General features: G+C 39.3%; 1 protein-coding gene and 1 pseudogene across 1 annotated transcript in view; one reads left to right on the forward strand and one right to left on the reverse strand.

The window, feature by feature from the left end:
* LOC124861450 overlaps nucleotides 1–12,138 on the forward strand; it is a 700,723-nt pseudogene that overhangs the window by 73,497 nt on the left and 615,088 nt on the right.
* LOC124861410 (NACHT, LRR and PYD domains-containing protein 4E-like) overlaps nucleotides 1–12,138 on the reverse strand; it is a 41,325-nt gene that overhangs the window by 4,814 nt on the left and 24,373 nt on the right. Inside the window, exons 4-9 of the mRNA XM_047355157.1 lie at nucleotides 12,013–12,126; nucleotides 9,236–9,349; nucleotides 8,313–8,391; nucleotides 7,923–8,151; nucleotides 5,989–7,783; nucleotides 3,636–3,809 (exon numbers count right to left, since the gene is read on the reverse strand). Of these exons, the coding sequence (XP_047211113.1) occupies nucleotides 3,636–3,809; nucleotides 5,989–7,783; nucleotides 7,923–8,151; nucleotides 8,313–8,391; nucleotides 9,236–9,349; nucleotides 12,013–12,126 (2,505 nt within the window). The remainder of the gene's footprint in view (nucleotides 1–3,635; nucleotides 3,810–5,988; nucleotides 7,784–7,922; nucleotides 8,152–8,312; nucleotides 8,392–9,235; nucleotides 9,350–12,012; nucleotides 12,127–12,138) is intronic.

The following is a 12,138-nucleotide window of genomic DNA, read 5'->3' on the forward strand; positions in this document are numbered from 1 at the left end:
TTTTAAGAATAATAGAAGTAAAATTATGTTCAAATTTTTGCAAATAAAATTACTCTGACAGAGAAATAAGTAAGTAGTGTGTGAATGTGTGTGAATGGGAATGATTGATTTCATTATAGAGCGTCTTTGAGGGACTTTAAAAGCGCTAATAAAGGTCTGATGTTCTGATGATCGTTGCCAAACTTCTATCTCAATAGGTTTTCCAGAATTTTTCCAAAATCATACAATGATAGCAACTGTTCTACCTGTATTGAAAATACTGATAAACATAACACAGCTCATAGACCGGTCTTCAATTTTTTACAATTCTTTTACAAACAGGGTAATCAAACTTTTATGTGGCCAATGTCTGTCCATTTTGTCTGTCTGTTTTTGTGAAATAAATGTTTCAAATTTAACACAAGATGAAATGCACCTTAATAGAATCACTGGACTGGACTGAAATGGAGAACTTGAGTTAATTGAAATAGACTTTAGTCATTTGAAATAAATACAAAGTGTAACTAAAAGGAAAAACTACAGCTGACTGAAACTGTGCGGTGTGTTTATAAAACTGGGTAGGACAATAAATGGCAGCACAATGGAAAAATGCAAAGTTATTACTGAAATTATTAGATGCCGTACTGTTACCAGCTAAATTAGCTGAGTGTAAATGTGAAAGGATTACAAATGTAAGTCATGGGCAAAGCCATGTCTCAACAGGAAGGAGTATAAATATTGATATTGCTTAATGACAAATGCATTTTCAAAGTGAGTAGAAATCTTTCCCTGCAAATCACCTGATGCAATAACAGTAGAAAAGCTTTGTGAAAAAAATATACCAACTTTTGAAATTTGAAGAAGAATATATAGTGATAATGGAACGCATTTTGTAAATAAAATAATACAGGAATTAGGAGAATGTCTCAACATTGATCTAAAAACACATCCTCAGAGTAAATTAAGAAAAACAATGGAAGAAACAAAAAGCAACTGGGTTGAATGCTTGGATATAGTAAACCTTAGTATGAGAATAATTCCATCAGCTCAAGGAGGTTTAACACCTTTTGAAATAATACATGACAGACCCCATTACATTCCTGATTTGGAGAAGGAATTAATAGACCCATAACTGGATAGAACAATGACAGATTATATGAGAAAAACATTAAAATCTAGAGAAAAAGATAAAATAATCTACTAAATGTTTTGACACCCCACAGACCTCCTCAGATGTGAAGGAAGGAGCCTGGTGGTTCTCACAACTCCCACTGCTACTTGGATACATTAAGGTGGGTCAGTCAATACTTTCTCTTGACCACTAGGGAGCGACTCTGTCTAAATGGCTACAAAGGGGTTGTAGCCATTTAGACAGAGACCTATTAAGACAGTGTCTCGCCCACGGCCAAAATTGAATAGATTTAAACAATAATCTAAAAGGAGCAAATTAGGAAAATCTCATAAAAACAAACAACTCAGACTAAAAAGATACTGATAGTTTTACTCTCCATTTTTCTAATGGAGTCTCTCCAGTCTCTACTGATAGAGCATTAATGGGAGTGGTCTTAATTGCTCCGGCACACTCTCGCAATGTCCTCTATTGTAATCTATCTGCAATCTGTAGTGTTGACTTTGCTGCTGCTCCATAAACCATACATCTATAGTCTAATGCTAATCTCATAAGTGCCCTGTAGATATTTAGTAATTATGTCCAGCCATGGCTTTCATAAGATTTATTACTTTCTTACATTTTGTTTCTAAGTGTTTCATATGAGTTTTTCATGTATAAGAACTGTCTAACCATAATCCTAAAAACTGGAATTCTGATACCATTTCTAAAGGCTGGTCCTATAATGTCAGTTTTCTATATCAACTTTGCTCTCTGTATGAATAATCATGTAGCAGGATTTACTTCATGATAACTTGAAACCCCATCCGTATGACAATTTCTATCTTAACTGTTTTCTTTATGTTTTCTGCTAGGTGTGAAACATTTCTTCCCCTCATCATATCATAATCTGCATAGAGTGCTGATTTAATGCAATCATTTAGATGTGAAAATTTTATTCAGCGTAATAGTAAATAGAAAAGGGCTTTTTACACTCCCTTGTAGTGTGCTATTTTTCACTTTAAGATCTGTTGAATGTTCATGCCCAACTTTACTCTTATTTTCGTGTCTGTAAAGAAACTTACTATCCAGTTGTGCATCCTCCCACCTATTCCCATTTGTTCCAGTTTTATGAGCAACCCTTCCCTCCATATTGAGTCATTTGCTATTTCTATGTCAAATAATACAACAATCATCAGTTCTTTCATTCATAGAGCTTTTTTTCTATATCATTACTTCCTCTAACAAGTGCATCTATGACTGACTGACCTGTTCTGTTTCCACACTGGTAATTACTAATTAGCTCTCTTTGGTGCAAGATATACACCAATTTAATGACTAATATTCTCTCCATCCATTTGTGCATGTGAGATGTAAACGGCATCAGTCTGTAATGGTTGGGGTTAATGTATCTTTTTCTGGCTTATTAAATGGAAGAATTGTTGTCCTTTTCCATCTATTCAGAATTGTACCTTCTCTCCAAATGTAACAAAATGTTTTAATACTAAATTTAATGTTACTTCAGGAAGCTTCTGGAACATGGCACAGCATAGATTGTCTTCCCCTGGAGCTGAATATCCTTATGTTTTATTATTGTTTTTAGCTCTTTCATATTTATATCTTCATTTAATGTTGACATAGAGCTTCTTTCTTCCTTCCTACATCACTAAATTCTTAGATTTTTGGTCTTTCTGCTCTCTGTGTATATTTCTGAGATGTTCCAAACTGTGTACTGCAGCAAACGCCTCACTCAGAACATCAGCCTTATCTTTATTAAACACAATTATTTACTGATCTCTAACCAGAGCTGGAATTTTAGCTGCATTTCCCATGCATTGTCCTAAACATTGACCAGATATTTTGTGGTTTTATTTCTGATCCTATGGAGGAACAATAACCTCTTGTTTTATGTTTTGCATTTTTGATAATCTTACGAGCCTCTGCACTTTTCCTTTTGTAGTCTATAAGGTTTTGTCCTGTCATATTTTTCTATAATGTTTTAAATGCTTTATTGTGCTCTCTAACCTGTCTGCTACATTCCTCATTCCACCATGGTACCACTTTAGCACTTCCTTTTCTTGTAACTGTTGAATACTAAGCTCTGCAGCATTTAATGGATGCTCTGTTACCTGTTTAGTGAATACTTCTGTTTTCCTTTAATGTTACCAAGTGACTTGTCTTTTCACTGATTGTTTGAACATTTTGCCAGTTAGCTTTATTAAAGCACCATATTGTTAATATGAATTCTCCTTGTCTAAATATACTGTCATTAATTATTATGTTTACTGGAAAGTCATCACTCTCTAATGTAGTCTCTCCCCTCACATGAACTTACAATAGTCAGATACTAATGTAGGATCAAGGCATGAAACTGTACCTTTGTTTATATTCATTCTTGTTCCCTGACCATCATTAAGGCAGACCAATGATCTTTCATCCATCATTTCTTTTCTTCAATTACTCTGCCATTATCACATGGACATTCTGCTTGTATTCAGGTATAAAACAAGGCTGTATTTGTTCATAACCACATTAATAATGTCCTGACCTCAGAGTTTTCAGTTTGCAGTGTGGACTCTTCAGTCCAGAAGACAGCAGCTCCACTCCAGAATCCTGCAGCTTGTTGTTACTCAGGTCCATCTCTCTCAGATTAGAGGACGGGGAGCTGAGAACTGAGACCAAAACTTTACAGCTTCTCTTTGAGAGGTTACAGTTCTTCAATCTGAAGAGAGAGAGATCAAAATGAATAGGAACAATTCTGATGGAATAAAACTAAATGAAAACATCTTAAAGTGTTAAACAAGACAGATGAAACTACTTCATGAAATAAGAACTAAAAAGCAATGCAATGAAGGACAAAACCTTAAAACTTAAAATTGTCCCCTTTGATAAAAGTCAGGGGTTTGCAAGATAAAACATAGAAAAAGACAAAAAAATATAAATAAATGAATGAATAAACAGACTATATCTATTTTAAGTCTGGGGAAGTTATGTGTTAAAAGTGAAAAATTAATATTTAAACTGAACTATATTGTTCCACTTTTGAGAGGAAATATTTGGTACCAGATTCTGTGTCAGTCAGGTCTTGTGGAATAAAAAATGTTAGTTTCTAAAGCACCTTGACAAGTGTTTCTTTTTATTAACACACATTTGAGAGAAGTAACAGTCAAACATTATCACTTATACTTTCTAATAAATCCTTAGTTGTTGAGCAGAACATCCAGGATAATACAGGTCCTTCTCAAAATATTAGCATATTGTGATAAAGTTAATTATTTTCCATAATGTCATGATGAAAATTTAACATTCATATATTTTAGATTCGTTGCACACTAACTGAAATATTTCAGGTCTTTTATTGTCTTAATACGGATGATTTTGGCATACAGCTCATGAAAACCCAAAATTCCTATCTCACAAAATTAGCATATTTCATCTGACCAATAAAAGAAAAGTGTTTTTAATACAAAAAATGTCAACCTTAAAATAATCATGTACAGTTATGCACTCAATACTTGGTCGGGAATCCTTTGGCAGAAATGACTGCTTCAATGCGGCGTGGCATGGAGGCAATCAGCCTGTGGCACTGCTGAGGTCTTATGGAGGCCCAGGATGCTTCGATAGCAGCCTTTAGTTCATCCAGAGTGTTGGGTCTTGAGTCTCTCAACGTTCTCTTCACAATATCCCACAGATTCTCTATGGGGTTCAGGTCAGCAGAGTTGGCAGGCTAATTGAACACAGTGATACCATGGTCAGTAAACCATTTACCAGTGGTTTTGGCACTGTGAGAAGGTGCCAGGTCGTGCTGAAAAATTAAATCTTCATCTCCATAAAGCTTTTCAGCAGATGGAAGCATGAAGTGCTCCAAAATCTCCTGATAGCTAGCTGCATTGACCCTGCCCTTGATAAAACACAGTGGACCAACACCAGCAGCTGACACGGCACCCCAGACCATCACTGACTGTGGGTACTTGACACTGGACATCTGGCATTTTGGCATTTCCTTCTCCCCAGTCTTCCTCCAGACTCTAGCACCTTGATTTCCGAATGACATGCAGAATTTGCTTTCATCTGAAAAAAGTACTTTGGACCACTGAGCAACAGTCCAGTGCTGCTTCTCTGTAGCCCAGGTCAGGCGCTTCTGCCGCTGTTTCTGGTTCAAAAGTGGCTTGACCTGGGGAATGCGGCACCTGTAGCCCATTTCCTGCACACGCCTGTGCACGGTGGCTCTGGATGTTTCTACTCCAGACTCAGTCCACTGCTTCCTCAGGTCCCCCAAGGTCTGGAATCGGCCCTTCTCCACAATCTTCTTCAGGGTCCGGTCACCTCTTCTCGTTGTGCAGCGTTTTCTGCCACACTTTTTCCTTCCCACAGACTTCCCACTGAGGTGCCTTGATACAGCACTCTGGGAACAGCCTATTCGTTCAGAAATTTCTTTCTGTGTCTTACCCTCTTGCTTGAGGGTGTCAATAGTGGCCTTCTGGACAGCAGTCAGGTCGGCAGTCTTACCCATGATTGGGGTTTTGAGTGATGAACCAGGCTGGGAGTTTTAAAGGCCTCAGGAATCTTTTGCAGGTGTTTAGAGTTAACTCGTTGATTCAGATGATTAGGTTCATACCTCGTTTAGAGACCCTTTTAATGATATGCTAATTTTGTGAGATAGGAATTTTGGGTTTTCATGAGCTGTATGCCAAAATCATCCATATTAAGACAATAAAAGACCTGAAATATTTCAGTTAGTGTGCAATGAATCTAAAATATATGAATGTTACATTTTCATCATGACATTATGGAAAATAATGAACTTTATCACAATATGCTAATATTTTGAGAAGGACCTGTAGTCACTCTTTCCTAGTTTTAGCTCCTGGTGTCAAAACCCAGATTCTGTTAGAACTTACAGAACTTTGTTTGACGTTTTGACCACTGGCAGCAGCCTGAGAAGAGCCTCCTCTGAAGCAGAGTATTTCTCCAGGTCAAACACATCCAGATCTTCTCCTGATGACAGTAAGATGAAGACCAAAGCTGACCACTGAGCAGGAGACAGTTTATCTGTGGAGAGACTTCCTGAACTCAGAGACTGTTGGATCTCCTGGACCAGAGAACAATCATTCAGTTCATTCAGACAGTGGAACAGATTGATGCTTTTCTCTGCAGACAGGTTCTGTTTGATCTTCTTCATGATGTACTGAACTGTTCCCTCATTGGTCTGTGAGCTACTTCCTGTCTTTGTTAGCAGACCTTGCAGGAGAATCTGATTGGTCTCCACTGAGAGACCCAGGAGGAAGCGGAGGAACAAGTCAAGATGTCCATTTGGACTCTGTAAGGCCTTGTCCACAGCTCTCTGATGGAGACTCTTTGGATTTTGTTTGTTAAATAATTTGGACCCAACAGAAATATTTTGCTCCATATCCATCAAATTGATACCATCCTTGATGAAGGTCCGATGGACATGAAGAGCAGCCAGAAACTCCTGAACACTCAGATGGATGAAGCAGAACACCTTGTCCTGGTACAGCCCTCTCTCCTCTCTAAAGATCTGTGTGAACACTCCTGAGTACACTGAGGCTGCTCTGATGTCGAATCCACACTCTGTCATGTCTGATTCATAGAAGATCAGGTTTCCTTTCTGCAGCTGATCAAAAGCCAGTTTTCCCAGAGACTCAATCATCTTCCTGCTTTCTGGACTCCAGTGTGGATATATCTCAGATCCTCCATCATACTTGACCTTCTTCACTTTTGTCTGAACCACCAGGAAGTGGATGTACATCTCAGTAAGGGTGCTGGGCAGCTCTCCTCCCTCTCTAGTCTCCAACACATCCTCCAGAACCGTAGCAGTGATCCAGCAGAAGACTGGGATGTGGCACATGATGTGGAGGCTTCTTGATGTCTTCATGTGGGAGATGATCCTGCTGGCCTGCTTCTCATCTCTGAATCTCTTCCTGAAGTACTCCTCCTTCTGGGGGTCAGTGAACCCTCTGACCTCTGTTACCATGCCAACACACTCAGGAGGGATCTGATTGGCTGCTGCAGGTCGTGTGGTTATCCAGAGGAGAGCAGAGGGAAGCAGTTTCCCCCTGATGAGGTTTGTCAGCAGAACATCCACTGAGGTGGATTCTGTAACATCAGTCAGGATCTCCTTGTTGTGGAAGTCCAGAGGAAGTCGACTCTCATCCAGACCATCAAAGATGAACAGAACCTGGAAGTGTTCAAAGCTGCAGATTTCTTTGGTTTCAGTAAAGAAGTGATGAACAAGGTCCACCAAGCTGAACTTTTTCTCTTTCAGCACATTCAGCTCTCTGAAGGTGAATGGAAATATGAACTGGATGTTCTGGTGGTCTTTGTCTTCAGCCCAGTCCAGAGTGAACTTCTGGGTTAAGACTGTTTTCCCAATGCCAGCCACTCCCTTTGTCATCACTGTTCTGATTGGTTGATCTCTTCCAGGTGGGACTTTAAAGATGTCTTCTTGTCTGATGGTTGTTTCTGGTCTGTGTGGTTTCCTGGATGCTGTTTCAATCTGTCTGACCTCATGTTCATCATTGACCTCTCCAGTCCCTCCCTCTGTGATGTAGAGCTCTGTGTAGATCTGGTTCAGAAGGGTTGGACTTCCTGCTTTAGCAGTCCCCTCAAACACACACTGGAACCTCTTCTTCAGACCAGATTTAAGTTTACATTGAAATACTGAGGGAAAACGCCCTGAAGGAAGACAAAAATATTATTAGCAATTAAATTGATTCCTCTAAATAGAGAATTTGATATCTGTTTTTCTCCTCTTGAAACTGAAATAAATTCAGCATTTATCTTCCAGCTTTAATCTGTAGAGAAATCTTCTTACTGCGCTGCAGACGTTCAGCCAGCTCCTTCTGCTTTATCTTCTTCAGGAAGTTCAGTGTGATCTTCACAAAAGCCTCTCTGCTGCTCCTCCTCTGCTCTTCATCCTCACTTTCCAACGCCTCTTTATCCTCCCAATGACTCTCTAAGCCTTCTGGATTATCTGGACTCAGAACCTTCTGGATCTTCTTCAGCTCGTTCTTCACAAAAGTAACAATGTTGTCCTCCAGCAGCTGGAACAGAACAATATATGAAGGACACATCAGACTGAGATCATAGAGCCAAACATCAGGTCCATGTTGGACAGACTGACAGTCCTCTGGTCTACAAAGTGCAGCATGGAGATGACTGTGAACAGAACCGATGGAGAAGTAGTTGTTGTACATGTACAGACCATAAATATGGAGTCCAGCTGTGTTTGATGCTGCTGGGAAGACAGACAACTGGGAACCTCTGAGTTCTGCTGGTCCACTCTGTGGAAGAACCAGGAAGCATTAGCTCACATTCTGTAGAACAACAAACAGACAAAGACGAAGGTCCATGTGGTGTCCTGCTCCAAAAGCTACGTGTCTTTTCCCATTCAGGGACAGCTGTCCCCAGAGGAGAAGTTCCTACCTGAGCAGAGTCTGAGTTGTCATGGTAACTGTGTTGAAACATGGCTGATTTCTCAGAGCTCTAAAAGCTCAGTTGTTCCACTTGCTGATTACAAGAACTTTAAACTGAACATCCAGAGGAACATGAACATTTATTTTGTTTTTGCTCCATATCTTCACCACCAGTAAAAAACTTGCCTTAAACATTTGTGCATTTCTATTTATTTACAGTCTCACACTTAAACCTACGAGTTAAATATGATCAGATAAAAAAGGTTGGTTGTTAATTTGGTCATTTATCTTGTATTATCTGCCCTCCTTTAGTTCTTCCCTTTTAAAAGTCGTCTGATTCAACATATGAATTAAAACTGATGGAGAAAAACATCAGAAGCACAAATTCAGGAACAAAACAATCCACTAGAGTCTGAACTGGGAACACACTTATTTTGTCATTGATTATTTCTTTAAAATGGTGAACCTGAATTATGTCTTCAGCTGGAATCATCCTGACCCCTGCTGGACCAACAGGTGAACTACAGACACTTAGAAACACCTCCAACAATGTTTACCCTGAACTCACTGGAGACTGAATTTGTGGAAAAGCTGCCAGCAAAAACAAACTGTTTCATAAATAGGAATAAAAATGTGGAAAAATGTGGAATCAAAACATTTCAAACTGAATCAGTTCAGTTTCATACAGTTAAAACATTTAGACAGAGCTCACCTCTTTGCAGCTGAAGGTTGATCTGATTTAAAATGAATAATAAGATCCTTTGAATCATCGCTCTTTAAGGACACACAGCTGGGTTCTGGTTCTGGTTTGAGGGTCTGTTGGATCCTGAAGGAAAAACACTGAATTCAAACTTAGTCTAATAATGTATTTAAAGTTAAACCCTGAAGCTCAGAACTCTAAAGTGTCTCACAGTGGCTCTTGTTTGAAGAGGATCCAAATATTCCTGGTTTCACTGTAAACCGTATATTAATGATGGATTAATAATTAGCACTGATGATCATTAATAAGGGATGATGTTTTGGTTTGGTAGCAGGAACTGAACAATAATCAGAAAGTTTTTCTGTAGAACAGTGTTTGATGTGTTCTGATCTTCTATCCTGACAAACTTTCTTCCTTTGGATCAGAGTCAGAACTGCTGATGGAGAAACAAGTTCATTTATCTTCTTGTCGTTTGTTTTACTTGTTCTAGTCTTAAACTGATGATGGAACCCCTTTAGAGCAGCAGCTTTATTCTCAGCTCATCATTTCTGAGCTTCTGGAAAGCTTTTTATGGTCATACAGGCCATGGTGGTGCATTCAAGGACCTTTCATAAATCAAGTAATCCACACTAAATGTCCTCTAAAACATTGATCTTGTTCTCATCATCAGACTTCATCACAGCAGCACGTAGATGATCTTGTATTGTTGATGACATTTAGTGGCTGCTGAAGGAGACTGTGGAGCAGTTTGCTGATAATAAGACTGATGATCATTTTGAATGAACACAAATGTACTTTAGAAGCTGTTGATTTCACTGATGTTTGCAGATAACAGTGAGAGATCATGTTTTCCATCAGATTTAGTTTGGATTATTTAGTTGACATCTAATCCTTGAATCAGCATCATGACTTGCCTACAGGTCCTTCTCAAAATATTAGCATATTGTGATAAAGTTAATTATTTTCCATAATGTCATGATGAAAATTTAACATTCATATATTTTAGATTCATTGCACACTAACTGAAATATTTCAGGTCTTTTATTGTCTTAATACGGATGATTTTGGCATACAGCTCATGAAAACCCAAAATTCCTATCTCACAAAATTAGCATATTTCATCCGACCAATAAAAGAAAAGTATTTTTAATACAAACAACGTCAACCTTCAAATAATCATGTACAGTTATGCACTCAATACTTGGTCGGGAATCCTTTTGCAGAAATGACTGCTTCAATGCGGCGTGGCATGGAGGCAATCAGCCTGTGGCACTGCTGAGGTCTTATGGAGGCCCAGGATGCTTCAATAGCAGCCTTTAGCTCATCCAGAGTGTTGGGTCTTGAGTCTCTCAACGTTCTCTTCACAATATCCCACAGATTCTCTATGTGGTTCAGGTCAGGAGAGTTGGCAGGCCAATTGAGCACAGTGATACCATGGTCAGTAAACCATTTACCAGTGGTTTTGGCACTGTGAGCAGGTGCCAGGTCGTGCTGAAAAACGAAATCTTCATCTCCATAAAGCTTTTCAGCAGATGGAAGCATGAAGTGCTCCAAAATCTCCTGATAGCTAGCTGCATTGACCCTGCCCTTGATAAAACACAGTGGACCAACACCAGCAGCTGACACGGCATCCCAGACCATCACTGACTGTGGGTACTTGACACTGGACTTCTGGCATTTTGGCATTTCCTTCTCCCCAGTCTTCCTCCAGACTCTGGCACCTTGATTTCCGAATGACATGCAGAATTTGCTTTCATCCGAAAAAAGTACTTTGGACCACTGAGCAACAGTCCAGTGCTGCTTCTCTGTAGCCCAGGTCTGGGGAATGCGGCACCTGTAGCCCATTTCCTGCACACGCCTGTGCACGGTGGCTCTGGATGTTTCTAGTCCAGACTCAGTCCACTGCTTCCACAGGTCCCCCAAGGTCTGGAATCAGCCCTTCTCCAAAATCTTCCTCAGGGTCCGGTCACCTCTTCTCGTTGTGCAGCGTTTTCTGTCACACTTTTTCCTTCCCACAGACTTCCCACTGAGGTGCCTTGATACAGCACTCTGGGAACAGCCTATTCGTTCAGAAATGTCTTTCTGTGTCTTACCCTCTTGCTTGAGGGTGTCAATAGTGGCCTTCTGGACAGCAGTCAGGTCGGCAGTCTTACCCATGATTGGGGTTTTGAGTGATGAATCAGGCTGGGAGTTTTAAAGGCCTCAGGAATCTTTTGCAGGTGTTTAGAGTTAACTTGTTGATTCAGATGATTAGGTTCAGAGCTCGTTTAGAGACCCTTTTAATAATATGCTAATTTTGTGAGATAGGAATTTTGGGTTTTCATGAGCTGTATGCCAAAATCATCCGTATTAAGACAATAAAAGACCTGAAATATTTCAGTTAGTGTGCAATGAATCTAAAATATATGAATGTTAAATTTTCATCATGACATTATGGAAAATAATGTACTTTATCACAATATGCTAATATTTTGAGAAGGACCTGTACATGTGCAGTCACCTTAAGCTCTGCAGAAGCACCAACTCTGATGAACTAATGTGACACAAGGTGATACAGAATGATTCAACTGGATGGAAGAACAACTGATTTTAGCTCCAATATCATCTAACAAGATCATTTCATATCATCACAATAATACAATGGTTTGATTATTTCCATGATTTAGCATCCATCACACACTGCTTCACATGTGAACACAGACATGTGTGAGAAAGAGTTGTGTTCTCATTAATATGTTGGAATTAAGTTAGTTTCAACTAATTAGTTTGAACATTTAGAAACAGCTCACCTGTTTACAGCTGAATGTTGAGCTGATTTAAAATCAATACCCATATCCTTTGACCTGTTGCTCTTTAAGGACACACAGCTGGGTCCAGGTCCAGGTTCTGGTTCTGATCGTTTCCTGTGAATAAAG

This window comes from Girardinichthys multiradiatus, chromosome 24, assembly GCF_021462225.1.
Source record: "Girardinichthys multiradiatus isolate DD_20200921_A chromosome 24, DD_fGirMul_XY1, whole genome shotgun sequence".
NCBI lineage: Eukaryota > Metazoa > Chordata > Actinopteri > Cyprinodontiformes > Goodeidae > Girardinichthys > Girardinichthys multiradiatus.